Source organism: Electrona antarctica, assembly GCF_951216825.1.
Source record: "Electrona antarctica genome assembly, chromosome: 1".
Classification (NCBI taxonomy): Eukaryota; Metazoa; Chordata; class Actinopteri; order Myctophiformes; family Myctophidae; genus Electrona; species Electrona antarctica.
The window spans coordinates 11,989,818-12,009,315 of record NC_136806.1 but is presented as its reverse complement, the minus strand read 5'-3'; the positions used below and the strand labels follow the sequence as shown (position 1 = coordinate 12,009,315).

Here is a 19,498-nt window from a genome sequence, read left to right as displayed (position 1 = left end):
TTGTTCTGATAATAGTGGAGGTTTCGCTCTTGCACTTCCTAGGTGTGATACTGCCATCTGTTGGTTGTTGAATGCGTTAATTATGTTGTGTCTATTTCACCAAAAAGCTACTATGGCTGCTATGGTTTTGAGCTTTAATTTAATACATTCACACTAGTCCGTACGTCATGCATATATACGGAGATAATTAATGCATAGCCAGAATATAGGGTAGCCCTATCAGACACATTTACAAACGCAGAATTAACAGAAACAACTCAACTGCATGCAGGCTTAAAGTATTTTTTAATTGGGTGCTTGATTTTTCCTGTTCATTTCTAATAATCCTGGATACTTGCCAGGTAATTAGCGGGCTTGTTTTCTTCTTCTGCCCCGAGAGAGATCAATCAGTTTGCCATGATGAGGACAACTTTCTGCTCAGTGTCGTGACGTGCCCAGGAAGCGCGCCACGCCGGGGGGAGATGATGATTCAATTCAAACCGAAGATATTTATTTGGCTTCATAAAACGCGCGGGTTGCCCGACTACTATATGCTACTAACTAAAAATTTCATTGATTTATTTTAATCAAAAATGAAGAAAATTAGGATATCAAAGCAGTGTGTTTTATGATTTACACTGTAGCCAACGCGTGTTTGTTTATTTCTCTGTGTGCTCCAGCTGAGTCTGGCCACAGTTATAGTTGAGGAAACAAAGTGACTTTGTTGTTTGTAGTAGCAGTAGTGGCTACATTTCGGGTTAAAATGAAATATTGGCTGCCTTTAACCAAACTATACTGAGTAGGTAGGCGTCCACCACCACCACCACCTCGGTAATAAATGGGCTCTGTGACATCTGCGTTGACCAGAACAAGGAACGCGTTGGTGAAAGTGGGTTCAGAACCGGACAGGCAGCAGCAGCCCCAGCATGTTGAGTCGGAGCCGGTCAGGAACACAAGCGGGGCTGGCTTGGACGTGGTGTCGCCCCAGCCCGGCCCAGGTGGGTCTTCACAGCGGGGGGTCAGGAACACAAGCGGGGCTGGCTTGGACGTGGTGTCGCCCCAGCCTGGTCCAGGGGGTGGATCGCACAGCAGCAGACCGTCGTCCCTGCTCTCCGGGGTGCTGCCACCGGTACCACCATCAGACTCGGACTGTGATGATGATGAAGGGTCCAAGAAGCAAACTCCACACAGAGAGCCTTCTGAGTGTGCTGCACAGAACGGTATGTCCACTTTACTCGGTCCAACTGTTGTTTCATTTAAAGGTAGGGCAAGTGATGTTGGTTAAAATAAGTGTTAAAACGCTCTTTGTGATTACTGTAGCCTACTCATTGCTGTGTTTGTGTCACTTCAGTAACAGGATGTCTCTTCAGCTTCTTATTAAACAGAAAAGTGGAATTATAAGTGATGAACACTGATGACACACAGTAATGAGCAGATATATTTTTGAACGGGAACAATATATAGCCTATATATAAAAAAAGCTGATAATTGGCTACTTTCTCCTGATTGACTGAAATGTTGTCACCTAGTGTACCTGAAAATGTATTTTCTGTTTATTAAAGAGATGGTGGAGACTAGCAAAGTAGCAATGCTTACTATCAGAATATAGTGTTTTAACCTTTTTAACAAAATAACTTTTTGTTTTAACCAAAACATATCACTTACCCTACCTTTAAGTTATGATGAGTGTGTGTCAATGGCAAAGGTATAGCAGGGGTGCCCACACATTTATGATGTGAGATCTACTTTCAAAATGACCAGCTCAACAAGATCTACCCACTGAAAAAATAAGTGTACCATTGCTGAAAATAGTTTAAATATATAATGTACCTGGGGGGGCTTTGGAATAGGGAGGGGGGAGAAATTATGACAATTATGTCAAAATATGTATTTAACTTAAACGCCCAATGCATTCTCAATGGCAATAGCACAAACTTTGGCATGCTACTAGTCCTACATACTTACACCTAGAAACCCCATTCAAACCTATTTAGGTTCATCTTACGGTGGACATGTTTGCCTAAAAAGAAATCTTTGAAATGTTTCATAGTTTTAGAAATATAGTGCTTTCAAATTTGAGAAATTTATAATGGGGCTCAATGGCAGCTCCATGGTACGTCAAAAAATCACTTTCACCTAGAAACTCCATTCACACATTTTATAATTCAGCTTACTGTGGAGACAAATGCTGGAACTTTTTACTTTGAAATGATTTGTAGTTTCTGAGTTATTTAACTTAAACGCCCAATGCATTCTCAATGGCAATAGCACAAACTTTGGCATGCTACTAGTGACTAGTCACAGGGGTGCCCACACATTTATGACGTGAGATCTACTTTCAAAATGACCAGCTCAACAAGATCTACCCACTGAAAAAATAAGTGTACCATTGCTGAAAATAGTTTAAATATATAATGTACCTGGGGGGGCTTTGGAATAGGGAGCAATTATGACAGGCAGTTTCTGCTGTCAAAATATGTCCCCCCCCGTATTTAACTTAAATGCCCAATGCATTCTCAATGGCAATAGCACAAACTTTGGCATGCTACTAGTCCTACATACTTATACCTAGAAACCCCATTCAAACCTATTTAGGTTCATCTTACGGTGGACAAAGTGAGTAAACTACCTTGACGCACCCAAGGTCTCCTGTCTTGCTGTTTCCTTACTCGACAATATATAACTTTGTAATGCTACTGACGTTTGTGCACAACAATCTTAAAAACAAAGTAATACATTGTGGGTTTGAGCTGACAGGCCCTTCTAAATGTCAATCAAGTCACCTTAATTCAAGTGGCAAATTTTAAATTCAATATATTCTTTTAGGGGCATGTAATGTGATCTACCTGCACAGCCCTTGTGATCTACTGGTAGATCGTGATCTACCTTTTGGGCACCCCTATACTATAGAGGCTACCACGATAACATTGATAAGATAACTTTTCTTTGCATGTTTCACGTACAGTTGTAGGCTGCCTGCCTACTACAGTAGCATTCCCACTGTAACCGAAATTAAAACTTCATTATTATGCAGGCTACATATTTAGAATAGATTAGATTAAATTTAGTGTCACTGCACAGAGTATACAAATACTTTGACAATGAAATGAAGAGTGGCGTCTAGCCAGAAGTGCAATACAGTAATGCAGTAATGACTCTTGAGAGAATAAATACAGAAGATATATATATACTGTATATATATAATATATACAGTATGGCCACCATTGACATCCAATTATAAGGCAATATTTTCTAAATTTCCTTTTGCTTTAAGTAGCATGTGACATGTCAAACTAGGGGGTTTTCATGATGCTGAATCCATTCCAAGCATTAGTTTTGCACAAAAACTCATTGGGCTAAATGTGGCCCAAATGTGCTGACATCATCACATTTGGGCAAGTTGCTATGGCCAAATTTAGCCCAAAAAGCAATACAATAAGATATGCCTCATTATATAGGCAAAATCTGTGAAAAATGTTGGAATTGTTAACACAATTCCAATAATGCCAATTCTCCTGCACCAAAGACGTAACACACCTGAATGAGGGTGATTAGGTGGGCGTCGTGTCACATCTAGGGATAGCAGGGGGGGAAATAAGCTCAATCCACTAATATACAATAACTATCATCAATAAAGGCAGAGAAGCCCAACAGATATCTAAAACGTTTTGCATTTGTTCACCAGATTATAAGTAGCAACATGGTGACATAATATACGCATCTACAGTTAATTGACGTATAGAAAACACAACATTGTGTGTTTTCAGCGTACATTTGTACAGAGATCGGCAGAGAAGCAGGTGTTCTTAGCAAGGCTCCGGCTTGAAGGTTTCGCGAATTCACGCGTGTCATTTCTGGTCAATAAGCATGATGTACATCCTGCTCTGTCTGTGACCACATCCTCTGCTCTAGTGCTGCTGTCGTCTATGTGTTGATTAGTGACATGTCAGCTCTTCATATCTCTAAGTTCATCCTCATGTGGTTTGGATGTATTCACACCTTTCTTGTTGACAAGAAACTAAAGTTCCTCCTGCACTACATAGTGAGTGTTAACTCTGACGGTCTGCAAGCAAGTGCACACACATGCACGCACGTCTCACGCACACACATGCACACACATGCACACACACCCACAGATGGACACACGCAAGCGCACGCACGCACGCACGCACGCACGCACGCACGCAGACACGCACACACACACACACACACACACGCACACACACACGCACACACTATTTAATACTCATTTTGTATTTATTTTCACATAATTTTTTATATCGTACTTGGTATAAATACCTCCAGAACATATTCTCTTATATCAAATTGAGGGGAAATAAAATATTTACAGCCCCAGCAAAGTCATATCGTCCAAAAACGTATGTACAGTTGCAGCCATTTTTAAAACTGGCGGGCCACCTTGAAAAAATTGGAATTCTGCGTGGCCCGAGGTTGATTATCGATTAGGGTCATATGAAGGTCATCTGTGCCAAATTTCATGCTTTCATCACCAACTGAACTATCATGTATTGAAAACAGCTATTTCCCGCCTAGCTAAGATTATGTAATAATATATAATAAATACATTGGAAAGAACCAATAAACCAGTAAGACGCCTGAGGGCGAGGTCACGTGCATGCATCCGCCTGGGTGAACGTAGACTGCTGGGCGAGCGCTGGTGCTTTGGAATGGGGGTCAGATCAACATATCCGTCTGGGTAACAGCAGACTGCTGGGCGAGCGCTGGTGCTTTGGAATGGGGGTCAGATCAACATATCCGTCTGGGTAACAGCAGACTGCTGGGCGAGCGCTGGTGCTTTGGAATGGGGGTCAGATCAACATATCCGTCTGGGTAACAGCAGACTGCTGGGCAAGCGCTGGTGCTTTGGAATGGGGGTCAGATCAACATATCCGTCTGGGTAACAGCAGACTGCTGGGCGAGCGCTGGTGCTTTGGAATGGGGGGTCAGATCAACATATCCGTCTGGGTGACAGCAGACTGCTGGGCGATCTTTGGCGCTTTGGCATGGGGGGGTCAGATCAACAATTCAACATATGGAATGAATTCTGTACTGGCCATATATGGTATGGAGTGTGTCTTGAGTGAACAGGGTTTGATGAGGTCGGATCAGCGTCTGAATTTTTGAATGGACAGGTATCAGTCAAAAGGGAGACATCGAAGAGGAAGGATGGATGGGGAAGGATCAACATATGGAACGTTAGAACAGGTCAGCTCCATATATGGAGATCTAAGGGTTTGAGGTGAGATGTAGATGAACAATCTGTACAGTGCAAGCAATGCATGATGAAGATAAATATATGCATATATATATATACACTGATTACACACCCACCCACACATGCCCTAACATGCTAATACGTTGTACAAGCTGTACAAGCGTGAGTTCAGATGGGTAGGGGGATGGATATAAACTGACAACCTATAAATTGACAAAACCAGAGTTGCAAATTGCGGCTAGGTCGGTCCCAAGACCCCACCTTGAGAACCTACCTACTACACACTCCCAATTTGCCCCAATACATTACATTATGAAATATCTCAACCACTAACTAACTACAGTATTCAACAAGGAAGTAGAAAATCAACCAACATGAAACGACCAATAATATAAATACAACAATACATTTATGTAAAAATTGATTGCTATTACAAAATGTAATTTGTACTTTTGAATATTTAGTATTTTCAATTTGTAAGTACAGATTTGACAGAGAGAGCAACTCAGTATTATATTGGACCAGGACTATATACTTTTGACTTTGAAGTATACAGAGTACTGGTCTTCTCTCTTGATTGCCTCTCCCCCACTTCTTTGGACCTGCACGTTACCCTGGTGGGTCCCTTATGCTCACCCCTCTCCCTCGCCACTGGCTGCTATTTGAACATGGCAACAAGTGTTGGAAATATTATGAAGCAATTTGGAACATTTTTAACGGCACAAATGGTGTATGGGGTCCCTGCTGGCACAATGTATTTTGTCCCGTATGCTCACCTCTCTTCCTCTTCACCGGCTTGTTCCAACTCCCAGCATACTGCACAGAGGATAGCAGGCTGAAAATATCATCCTTACTGTGTGTTTCCATGGCCGAGGGACTGTTGTGTTTCCTCCCCGCTAACCGCTGAGGTGCACCTGCACTGAGGAGCTTCCTCCCTGTGCTCTCAGCTGTGATCTCACCTGCTTCCTCTAAAGACACTGGTTCTCAACCTGTGGGTCGGGACCCCTGGGCCTGGGGGTCTCCAGTCTCTCCACATGGTTTTTTTTTTGGGGGGGGGGGGGTCCAGAGGTCCCAGAGGTCAGTGAAGAAAAATAACCATTACGGCATCTAAAGTAATTCACAAACTATACTATAACAGCGGGTCAAACATTGGCCAAATTGCCAAAGACATTTTTATTCTGGGGTCCTTGGAATTAAAAAGTTTGAGAACCACTGCTCTAAAGGAGGCACAGGCGCCTAACTCCTGGTTAGACTGGGGCGGCGGTGGCTCAGGGGTAGAGTGCCTGGATGGTAACCGTAAGGTTGCCAGTTCGAACTCAGGCTCCCCCAGAGTTACTGTCGAAGTGTCCTTGAGCAAGACACTGAACCCCTAATTGCTCCCGATGTGCTAGTTGGTGCCATGGTTTCCGCTGCCATCGGTGTATGAATGTGTGTGAATGGGTGAATGTAATGCACAATCTCTGTAAAGCGCCTTGGATAAAGGCGCTATATAAATGCACCATTTACCATTTATATATAAATGCACCATTTACTGGTCTGTGGAGGGTTCTATTCAGCAGTCCAGTGCACAGGTCTGACACTATGTTCATGGGTGTTCAGATTTAGCCTAAAAAACACTGTTGGTTGTCTTAACCCGTAAAAACCGGGAAAGCATCTGTGTCATTTTAGATTGTAGCTGTTGCTGTTGGGCAACAGCCTTAATATGTATCTTCATGTTTCAACTTTTAATATCATTTCGTAAATCAATGCCCGGACTACTTCCATAGATGAGTGTCGCAGTATCTACAAGCAACGCTTCGCCGCTGCGAGATTGGAGATATATTTTCACTATTAAAATGTTTTAAAAATTATGATAAAAAGGGAACGGTTTGGAAATACAAGGTTTCCAGTTTCCACCCGATAACGAAGATATAGCAACTTAAAGGACAACTTTAGTTTTTTTCAACCAAGGTTCATGTTTTAGGTTGTTATTAGAGAAAGTATAAGATGAGTGTTAATTTTTCTTCCTTTGCTGCTTTCTTTCGTTTTAGGGATTTTAGCGGCTTTTGACAGGGGGGCGGGGGCATTCGAGCATGGGGCTAAATATGTATTTTTTTACAACATTTTAGAGCAATTTATTTTTTTATTATTTACTATAGTCCTAATAAACCCCAGGAAATTCCATCTGGCCACAGAAGATCACAGGATCTACTGAATGTGAAGGTAGCCACTGGGGGGAAGCCACACTGTGTGTTATAGGCTCAATATGCAGTTTGACACATTCAGTAGATCTCGTGATCTTTTGTGGTCAGATGTAATTTCTTGGGGTTTAGTAGGACTAGAGTAAATAATAAAAAAATGAATTGCTCTAAAATGTTGTAAAAAAATACATATTTAGCCCCATGCTCGAATGCCCCTGTCAAAAACCGCTAAAATCCCTAAAACGAAAGAAAGCAGCAAATGAAGAAAAATTAACAATCATCTTTTACTTTCTCTAATAACAACCTAAAACATGAACCTTGGTTGAAAAAAACTAAAGTTGTCCTTTAAGTTTTGTAGAAAACTGTTACGATTTAAAAGGTATTTTTTAAATTGCCCAGTTTCAGGGCGGACACTCTAACCACAAGGCCACTGAGCTGGTCTCAATCGGTTAAAGCCCAATTTCACTTTGGTAGAGGTTTGGGCTGTTTGGGCTTTGGGCCGCAGAACACTTAGTCCGGTCTCTCTTGATCGCCTCTCCTCCACTTCTTTTGGATCTGTGTCCTCCCATCCTGCCTCAAACACCCAAGTTACCCTGGTGGGGACTGGGCTGTCCCTTCTGCTCACCCCTCTCACCTCACCACCGGCTTGTTCCAACTCCCAGCATACTGTACGCGTCACAGAGGATATGCTGAAAATATCATCCCTACTGTGCGTTTCCATGGCCGAGGGACTGTTGTGTTTCCTGCCCGCTCCCCGCTGACGTGCACCTGCACTGAGGAGTTTCCTCCCTGTGCTCTCACCGGTGGCAGCGGTGGCCGAACGGTTTGCGGAGCGGTCTTGATACCGGAAGGTCGCCAGTTTGAATCCCCGGACCGGCACGTTAAAATTACCACCGCTGAAGTGCCCTTGAACCCCAACCATGAAATGTTCTATGAGCAGGGCGTGGCTGTAAACAAGCATCTCGAGCTTAGTCCACTTACCCTGGGTAAACAAAGAACTTTGCTTTGCTTTTTACCCGTTTCCTCTAAAGACACTGGTTCTCAAAGTGGAGTCCTTGAAATGAAAAGGTTTGAGAACCCCTGCTCTAAGAAGACACTTAATACACCCTAATCCCTGGCCAGACTCGTCCAATGCATCCCTGCTTGGCACTCGGCATCAAGGGTTGGATTGGGGGGGTCAGTCCTAAAGTCTAGGTTACGTAGAGCATTCAGTTGTTCTCACAACTTACGTTTAAGGCCATCAACATTTTCGTTGATGACTTTGATGCTTTTGCAGTTTAACTCGACACTGAAGACCAAGGATGGCTGTGCGTTATTTTTGTCTTTGAAAGATAGTTCCGCTCCCACATATTTTTCTCCAAGTTGTTGTGTGTGAGAGGATCACATTGACATAATACTTAAGTTAATAGCAGTGCCTGTTTTGTTAGCACATCTCCCTCAGGTTAGTGACACAGGGCCAACATTACCCTTTTAAAAGGTGTCCCTAGGGATTAATTAGCAGGGGAGAAGGCAGACTCCATAGCTCCCTGTCTGCCTCAATACCTGTGGCTGTCACTGTGGTAACAATGGTACAAGGTCTGTCCACTGTCTCCTTCCACAGCCATTGCTGTTTGAGGGGGAAACCTCTAATGAGGTTGTTTTTCTCTTTGATTGCGTAGGCGTTCTCTTGATAGTAATGCACTCAGGACACATCCCAAAGTGTCCTGAGGCTGAGGCTTCTTTTGAGATTAATTAGACAATCATAAAGTCTGCCATGGTATCAAATATCCATCCATTAGTGTCCAGAGAGTTTAGGCTGGTGGTTTGTTGCGTTATCAGTTCTGTTCTTTGTCTATATAGAAGTGTCTATTTGTACGTCTCTAAATGTTTTGATGAATTGAACATGGTGGACCCTGTTGTAAACAAGTGTAATGCTTAATTGGGTCGTCCACTCACAGTTAACAGCCTTTGTATTGAGTTTGTGCTCTAAATGTACTGTAATTCTGCAAACTGTTAATAAATATTTAAATCAATCAATCAAGCTGAACGTCGATACATTCAAGTCTAGCAGAGATAAACAATGGAGCTAGTTAAACTTATGGTTGTAACGGAGGAGCGCTTATGATTTGTCTTGAAAAATACTAGGGATGGGAATTATCGATTCATTCATTGATCATTGATAACCTATATTGATTGATTAATCGTTAGTTGATAAGCATCAACTAACTATAACTACTATAAGAAAGTAAAGTAAAAGTACGGAATGCGACATTTACTCAAGTAAAAGTACAAAAGTATTGGTATAAGCATATAGGAATCTTAATTTCCCTCAATGTCTAACAAAAATCTACATTTTGCTGATATACAGAAATAATACAAAAGGCATTATTATATTCCTTAATCAAATATTTATTTGACCATTTGAGATACAAAGCCAGGCAATGGCATATTTTACGAGGAATGAAATGAAAAGTGCAATGTCTGTCACATCACATGCAAAAGCATAGATGTTTCTGTGGCTACCAAGGTGGGGGGGGGGGACTTTTTTTTAACCAGCCCACATGTGCGTTCCTCGGCCATCCGATTCCGTGCGCAGACAGCATTACATTCACAGAAAACCGCCCAATGATGGAACCGCAGAATGTTTTATTTAAGTTTAATTGAATAATTCCTTAACTATTAACATCCCTACTCCATACTAGAATACACATTATAATGACACACATGCATCACTTATTGTGGACAGATAATCTCCTCTGATCAGCCTCGAACCAGGAACCCCCCCCCCCATCTATCTGTGAATAAAAGTTACACGTCCTTTCAAAGATCTGTTCCAAGCAAATTTTATTCAGGTGCACTTTAGAACGCACGAAGCAAGATCTGAGGAGATGGTCAGTTCGGTGGGGTGTTTCAAGTTTCAACTCAAAATCTCCCCAGTTACCCTATAGCAGGGGTGGGCAACTTTGACGATGGAGAGGGCCATTATATTTCCATACTCACTCCAGAGGGGCCACATTGCATGCGTGTCGTAGCAAAAATAGCCGATCTACTTGTAGATCAGCTATTTTTGCTATATTTGAATTGAAATCCTGAAAAGTAATTTTAACTAAATACAAATATATTGGACATAAAAAAACATTATTAATACTACTCAGCAAGCTACTAATTTAGACTTTAAGTAATTCAAGCGGGTCATGTTTGCATGTTTGGAATTGTAACAGCTGAAATCAATAACATATCAGTATTCCGAAATTAATCTGAGGGCCACATTAAGTGAAGGTGGGGGCCGCATGTGGCCCACGGGCCGCCAGTTGCCCATTTATGCCCTATAGTGTGAGTGCAGCTAAATTCAACCCTGTTTGATTAAATGATTAATGATTAAATATTTTTGACCTGCTGACTGTACAGGCCAGGGTGGTAATGGTGGTTTTGCCACCTTGGGTCTGTCTGTCTGCACTGTTTGTTTTCATCAGCTTCCGACATGCGTTGATATAATGTGCCTCTGAGAGTCTGTCATTCCCAGTGAATTTATTGCCATCTGGCTGTGTTTGTTTTCCCTCAGAGAGGGATTATAGAGGTTTGTGCGTCCTAACTGCTCATGGTGCGTTGCTGGCAGATTGCAATCATTGCCTTAATAAGTCAATAGGGAAGGCAATATTTGCTTGTTTTCTCCGTAATGCTGTAATTTTGTACAACCGGCACGCCCTTAGGGAACAGTTGCATCGTCCACACACATGCAGACACATTGTGGTTTTATCATGGTTCTGTTTACAAGTGTCAAACTAGTAATTTCACATTTTCTTCTCGTCTCCCACAGCAGTAAACAAAGTGACAGAGAGACGTGTAGCAAAGCCAGGGGATTATTCTAACCTTATACACAACATATATACATATTTAGTAATACACTGTCTGGATGTCATCTTGAATGAGATTATAAACGGAGTAGTTCTGTAATCAAGACCAGCGGTGTTTGGGGCAGCGGTGGCCGAACGGTTTGCAGAGCGGTCTTGTTATCGGAAAGGTCGCCAGTTCGTATCCCCGGACCGGCACGTTAAAATTACCACCGCTGAAGTGCCCTTGAGCAAGGCATTGAAATGTTCTATGAGCAGGGTCTGGCTGTAAACAAGTTCGTCGAGCTTAGTCCATTCACCCTGGGTAAACAAAGAACTTTGCTTTGCTTTGCTTTGCAGCAATGGGAATACAATGGATGAGCTTCATTTTTATTGGCTTTTATTGATGTGTATACCTCTACACGTCATCACGCAGTATGTTTTCATTTTAAGGAAGTAATTAACCATTTTTATGGACTTTTGATATAAAAATACGCAAAAATGAAAAAAAATCCCATTTTTTGGCATCCATTGTTAGGTATGCCCATATGATGACCATGGGTATGGTCTAAAAGTGTGGGGGGAAAAAAACAGAAATATTATAATATATTTTTCATTTCACTACACCTTTAAAAAAGAAATCTGCATAACGATGATGTCACTGGTGGACGTGTTTCTGAACTGCCCACAGCCCTCCTATGAGACAGACTGAGTAGGGGAAAAAAGTGGTATTTTATCATGAACATTGAGGACCAGTTATATGAAGATAGGCTGAAAAGTGGTCCATAGTATTTGTCCACCACTGCATATATTATGAGAAGATAACTATTTATAGTACTGTAGTCACACTGACCAGCTACAATAACTTAAGAGTTAATAACTTAACTTTAATTCCGTAGGCCTATTCATCATTAGAAATGGAATTATCCTACATGTCAGAGTGCATTAAACGGTGTCACAGTTCAGTGAAGGTTGATGCCGTCATTAACAACTCGCCTGCATGTGTTCTACCTGTCAGAACGATTTTTTAATTCTATCTATCCATATATCTATTTTCAACCAGTGGTCCTTGGGTTTCAGGTGGTCCCCCAGCTAAATGATGGAGTTGGTAACCAAATGGACCCATATATAGATCTTTCACTCAAGAGTGTTATTATTGATCAACGTTTGTGTCTCTCCCCTATGGTACCACATCAATACAGCATGGAATTGTGGACACAATTAAATTAAAAATACGAACTAATATAATATTAAAACTAATACACGTTAAAAACGGAAGCTTGTGTAATGTCACTTCCGAGTTCCAACCAATGCTTCTCATACGAGGAAATCCAGAAATCCATTCCATCAATTCCGTTCATCAATGGTTATCACTCAAGACGGCTGTGGGCCTGCCTCTAAGCGCAAAGGCCGCGCCTCCTTGTTCTTTTGCGGCAGGATCCATAAACAAGCGTCATGGACACTGGGCTCACTTACTTCTTGGACTACATGTCTCAGTAAGACAGCCCTCCCCCTATCCACAAGGAGGAGCAGTGCACCAACTTAGCATAATGGGAATTGTAGTCCAGCAAGGAAGTGAGCCCAGTGTCGATGACATCAGAGACACTGGGATCACAGGTCAAATCTAAAATATGCCTCCAAAAAGCCTCATCTCCGGCCAGTGACGCCACCCATATACAATAAGCTGCACAAGAGCTGCTCAGTTCTAACTATCCCTGAGGATCATGTGTCTACAAACACATGGCTGGCGGCATCCTGGAAGCAGGAGTGGGAGTCAGCAGAGCCTCTACTGTACTACTTACAGTACAGTATGCACCACTAACTGGGACCCGGGAGACCCGCGTCAAAGGAGAAGATGTACCAAACGTCTACCAAGCAGAGACCCGCGTCAAAGGAGAAGGTGTACCAAACGTCTACCAGGGAGACCCGCGTCAAAGGAGAAGATGTACCAAACGTCTACCAAGCAGAGACCCGCGTCAAAGGAGAAGATGTACCAAACGTCTACCAGGGAGACCCGCGCCAAAGGAGAAGGTGTACCAAACTTCTACCAAGCAGAGACCCGCGTCAAAGGAGAAGGTGTACCAAACGTCTACCAGGGAGACCCGCGTCAAAGGAGAAGATGTACCAAACGTCTACCAAGCAGAGACCCGCGTCAAAGGAGAAGGTGTACCAAACGTCTACCAGGGAGACCCGCGCCAAAGGAGAAGGTGTACCAAACGTCTACCAGGGAGACCCGCGCCAAAGGAGAAGGTGTACCAAACGTCTACCAGGGAGACCCGCGTCAAAGGAGAAGGTGTACCAAACGTCTACCAGGGAGACCCGCGTCAAAGGAGAAGGTGTACCAAACGTCTACCAAGCAGAGACCCGCGTCAAAGGAGAAGGTGTACCAAACGTCTACCAAGCAGAGACCCGCGTCAAAGGAGAAGGTGTACCAAACGTCTACCAGGGAGACCCGCGTCAAAGGAGAAGGTGTACCAAACGTCTACCAAGCAGAGACCCGCGTCAAAGGAGAAGGTGTACCAAACGTCTACCAGGGAGACCCGCGTCAAAGGAGAAGGTGTACCAAACGTCTACCAAGCAGAGACCCGCGTCAAAGGAGAAGGTGTACCAAACGTCTACCAGGGAGACCCGCGTCAAAGGAGAAGGTGTACCAAACGTCTACCAGGGAGACCCGCGTCAAAGGAGAAGGTGTACCAAACGTCTACCAAGCAGTGTTGCTTTCGTCGACTAATACTATCACAACATTCTTTTCGTCAACTACTTTTTTTCACTGACAAACTAAATAGGAACTAAATGAAAACTAAGCTACGATGACTAAAACAATGACTAAATAAATTGTCAATTTCAAAATTAGGCTAAAATGTTAGGAAGGGAGTAGTGGACAAGAGATCCAGTATAAGTCATTTTACACTTGGTTACATACTGAAAATGGCAGATCTACAAGCTCACAATGCGTCGCAGCGTGGCACATTGTGAGCTTGTAGATCGGCTATTTTCAGCAAGTGTAAAATCAGTCATTACGACGGCATCAAGGCCCGCCAAAATACATTTTAGTCGACTAAATCAACTGTAGATTTAGTCAACTAAAATCTTATGATATTTAGTCGACTAAAACTAGACTAACACTAAAACATTCCAGTTGACTAAAATGTGACTAAAACCAAATGAGAACTTTTCAAAAGACTAAAACTAAAATTTAAATTTGCTGTCAAAATCAACACCCTGCATAAACATTTTCATGTCAAGGACACCCCAATTTGGCATTATGTATTTGGCCGTGCATGCACTGCATGGACCCCCATCTGAATTTTGGAAACAAAAACAAATCATTAGACATAAAATAAACACCTCAACTTATTTGTCCAGGGGTGACCAAATCTAAAATCCCAGTTAAAAATCTTTTTTGTGAGTATCTTCACAAGCCTATTCCATATATTCTATGGCACTTTGTGTGACATAATGCTTAAAGGACAACTTTAGTTTTTTTCAACCAAGGTTCATGTTTTAGGTTGTTATTAGAGAAAGTATAAGATGAGCTTTTTCTTCATTTGCTGCTTTCTTTCGTTTTAGGGATTTTAGCGGCTTTTGACAGGGGGGCGGGGGCATTCGAGCATGGGGCTAAATATGTATTTCTTTACAAAATATTATGGCGATTTATTTTTTTATTATTTACTATAGTCCTAATATACCCCAGGAAATTACATCTGGCCACAGAAGATCACAGGATCTACTGAATGTGAAGGTAGCCTACTGGGGGGAAGCCACACTGTGTTATAGGCTCAATATGCAGTTTGACACATTCAGTAGATCTCGTGATCTTTTGTGGCCAGATGCAATTTCTTGAGGTTTAGTAGGACTAGAGTAAATAATAAAAAAATAAATCGCCATAATATTTTGTAAAGAAATACATATTTAGCCCCATGCTCGAATGAAAGAAAGCAGCAAATTAAGAAAAAATAACACTCATCTTTTACTTTCTCTAATAACAACCTAAAACATGAACCTTGGTTGAAAAAAACTAAAGTTGTCCTTTAAAACACCAAAAGGGGTTCACACCCAGAATGGGTTAAACCCCAGTTGTGCAGGGTTTCCTCGTGCTTTATGCAGGGGCCCGCCTGCCGTTCCAGCTTTGACCAGTAGGCTGGACATCTAATTATGATACACAAGAGAATAATGACTGTATATGTACTGTAGAACAGTGTCAGAAACAATTCACTGAACTGCCTCCTGACAGCTGACATCTCTTGGCTTTAAACCATTTCGACCTGATGACGATTCTACAAATGTATTCTAAATCATGAAAAACCCATGTTTCTATGTCAGTGGTTCTCAAACATTTTCATGTCAAGGACCCCCAAAAACATATGTATTTGGCCATCGACCCCCATCTGAACATATGTTGTTCCAGCAGGGACCCCCAGAAGCACAGATTTGAGTTAAAAATGTTCACTCACTGAAAAATAGCAAATCTACAAGCTCGTAGTGCGGCACTCGGTGCCGTGCTATGAGCTTGTAGATCTGCTGTGTGACACTCCTCCTGGTCGTATCACCTCCTCAGTGTGACACGGGTGTGGCGGTGGCTCAGGGGTAGAGTGACCGGATGGGAACCATGAGATTCCCAGTTCGATCCCGGGCTCCCCCAGAGTTAGTGTCGAAGTGTCCTTGAGAGAGAGAGAGAGAGAGGGAGAGAGGTGAGGCAGGGGAATAACGGTCCAGGAATACATGTGATGTGTCCAAGGGCTGGAGAACGTGGCCAGCCAGAGTGGCCTGCAGGGCCACACAGGAGCTGATGACGCTGACCGCCTTCAGGCTCTTTTGAATGGCTCCGTCCAGCACTGACGTATACCGCAGAAGTTAGGATGAAGGATGCCGAATACATATACATACAACACAATGATTGCAGCATGTTCTATATATGTACAGTAAACATCACACTTGTTTAATGAGCACGCCGCACAATGTTGAACCTTTGACAAGCTCGCCGTAATAATGTATGCAATGTTCAGAAAGGTCTCGTCGTTGCTTAGTGACAGTGACGTCTGCCTGGTAATGACCCTTGAAGGAAATGGATCTGATGTGTGGGTAAGAAGAGATGCCTTCCCATGCTCCTGTGTACTTAATAATACCAATCCAAAGGCCCTCTGCATGTTTCACTTCTAAATATTATGCTGTTGTTGGGTCAATTGCATATTGACTCTGCCAAGCCGACGGCCCGAAGGCTGGAGACTAGTGATGGGAGATTAATCGGCAAGCGCATCGGTATCGGCCGATTCTAGTTTTTTTTATTTTGTATCAATCGGCATCGGTTCGATTAATCAATTCGACCGATTAATTATTCGGTCCGTTTGTCTTTACAGATAAACAAGTAACAGCTTGAACAGATCTACAAGCTCACAATATTAATAAATATAAGATATTAAACTTAAATCTGACTTGCCTACGCCTGCAGTGCAGATACCCTGTTACATGTATTTTTCAGAATGGACAAAATTATTAAAATATTTAAGTGGTGCAACCACTCCAAGGAACAGCAATGTCCGTGTCAACCGTGTGTTCAACCGTGTTTGTGTGTGACTATGAGCACCAGTACCAATGAGTACCAAAAGTGGCGCTGTTGTGCCAGAAACAGAGAGAGAGAGATAGTGCTGCACTGTTGCCTGCTAATGAGAGAGAGAGAGAGGGGGGGGGGGGGGATTTGCACCACTCAGTTCACACGGGTGTGATTTTTTTAATACAGAATGAGATCCATTTCGCCGTGTTTGAAATTGGGCTCGTTCTGGTGTACGTACATAACTCTGTATCTAAGGCGGAGACGATACTAAACAGTGATTACGCTACCATTCCCCAGATTATGTTTAATCGTGTTATCTAGTGTATGTATGTGCACGCAGGCCTTTTAGTTTCACAGTATATGACTTTTGACAGAGGAAACGAACAGACTTTAATAAGTCACTTGCAACCAGTATCGTCAACATCGTGCTGCCATGCATAGTAGAGAGGAGATTATTTCCAAATGCACCAGAGAGATGGGGAGGCAAAGGCCGTCGGGATCGGGAGTCGAACCCGCGGCATGCCGTCAGGCTGGCTCAGCAGCCTAGGTGCCCAGACGGTTGAGCTGACCGTCAGGCTGGCTCAGCAGCCTAGGTGCCCAGACGGTTGAGCTAACCGTCCGGAGCAGAGCTTGTTAATCATATTTCACAATGTAGGTTGTTCGAAATTTGTGGGAAATAAGCACAGTGATGTATGAGTATGATTTGTCTAGTATACTGTATAATAGACCAATTATTTGTTTACAAACATTGGGACTGGGCGCACGGGTGACTGTTTCATGTAATCAATTCCCAACAGATCTCCAAACCTGTTGTTTTGGGGAGCACTGGTTTCAGTTCATTCAACATCCTCTTGTGTGTTGGCTAGTGAGATGCACCCTAGGAGACATTTATACTTCAAAGCGCAACAGTATTGCGCACAGAGAATAGCTGATATACAAGCTTTGCGGATGCGACTGTTGTGAGCGTAGAGGTCTGTGTGCGTGACACCATCGCGGGACGAAGCATAAATTATACTTGATGGGTTGCAGGTGCACGTACAGCCATGGACAAACAGGCTCTTCATGAGCGCACCTCCCGTTCTTATGACAGCGACTGGAGGTGTGGTTTTGAGGACAACTGATTTGAATTGCCATTATTGTTCAAACACAACAGAAACCAAGGATTATATATTCCAAGGGCGAGAGGTCACAATACAAATCCTAATCATTCTTCCTCCACCCTGGGAGAAAAACAGCATCTGAAAGTTTGATGGTGCATGTTTTACACGTGAGTGCAGTTAGAACTTTTCCATTGCATCTTATGAGAGGCAGGGTTCTTGTGCTGCCGGTATGCGCGCGCATGCTGTTGCTCAGCAGTGTGACGTTGTCTGTTAAGGCGTCTATTGACCTCAAACTGATGAGGAAAGTGTTGCAAGAATGAAACTGTCAGCCAGCACACAATAAATGGGCTTTTCACACAGTTAATTTACCTCTCTCTCCATGGACAAAGCAACGGATGCGTTTTCAACCTCTCAGGCTGTCCTCAGCGTGAGGACAATTGGTTGAGCCGTGCACATCGAGACTTTTGTTTAATCTGGAGCGTTGCAGGCGTTCTGCTTTGTAGTGTTTATTCTCACAGTACACTTTCATAATAGCCCGTTGTATCTTTCATCTCTTCCCACTGACATGGTCTGAATGGAATGCTTTAGTTTATAGCATCATTAGCCAACTGTTACACCTTCAGTGATGTTGTCAGCCACACATTATATTGTATAAGTGCCAACAACTTGCCAACCCACCTCTGCCATAAAGGGAGGGTCATTACAATTAGTGCTGCCTAGACAATTTCCTCCTGTTTTTCGTTGCTAAATCAAACAAATTTGAAGTCCTCTTGAGTGCGTGCGGCTGTGTGTGTGTGTGTGTGTGTGTGTGTGTGTGTGTGTGTGTGTGTGTGTGTGTGTGTGTGTGTGTGTGTGTGTGTGTGTGTGTGTGTGTGTGTGTGTGTGTGTGTGTGTGTGTGTGTGTGTGTGTGTGTGTGTGTGTGTGTGTGTGTGTGTGTGTGTGTGTGTACTGTGTGCTCACACACAAGTGGCATTTCACCATCTGTTGGGAGTGTGCCTTGACAATAGACATGGCATTTATGACAAATGAGGGTGGTGTGGATGTCTCGAGGGGCACAGAGCTTACTTGCACCTCTTTCTTTCCTTGGGGGGGAAACTTCAAACTTAAAATCTGCCAGATATAGACAACATTTTGCAGTACCACATACTACTGGAAATTATAGTTAACTCATTAAGACCTGAGGCCGATTCTACAAAACGTCTTCTAAATCCTGACAGTTTTCTGAAAAACCTCATGTTTCTGTGTCAGTGGTTCTCAAACTATTTCATGTCGAGGACCCCAACAATTATATGAAATTGGCCGCCGATCCCCATCTGAAAATATGTTGTTCCGCAGGGACCAAGAAGCAAAGATTTGATTTAAAAATGTTCGCTCTGAAAGAATATATATTCAAGGATTTGCGCCACATTTTCAAGATTTTTCAAAAATAGCAGATCTACAAACTCTAAGGTCTAATTGTTTATTTTCCTGCACCATTGTTTCAGCCCACCCTAGACTATTCCATATTTATTGTTTCTACAATTGGCCTCACTGCCTTAATATAATATTTCTACTTGACTATGCTCTACAAATGTATGTTAGCTTATGTCAGTAGATGTGGGGGGTGTGTCATTTGTGGCTTTCGCCTTTATTTTATATATTT

The 19,498-nt window shown here is 42.7% G+C and overlaps 1 protein-coding gene across 2 annotated transcripts in view; it reads left to right on the top strand.

Annotated features, from left to right (window-relative positions):
- Nucleotides 1–430: 430 nt before the first annotated feature.
- pde1cb (phosphodiesterase 1C, calmodulin-dependent b) overlaps nt 431–19,498 on the top strand; it is a gene marked incomplete at its 5' end in the record, with an annotated part of 193,135 nt that continues 174,067 nt past the window's right edge. For both annotated transcript variants that reach the window (XM_079505394.1, XM_079505393.1), the window contains one exon: nt 431–1,199. In XM_079505394.1, the coding sequence (XP_079361520.1) occupies nt 818–1,199 (382 nt within the window). The remainder of the gene's footprint in view (nt 1,200–19,498) is intronic.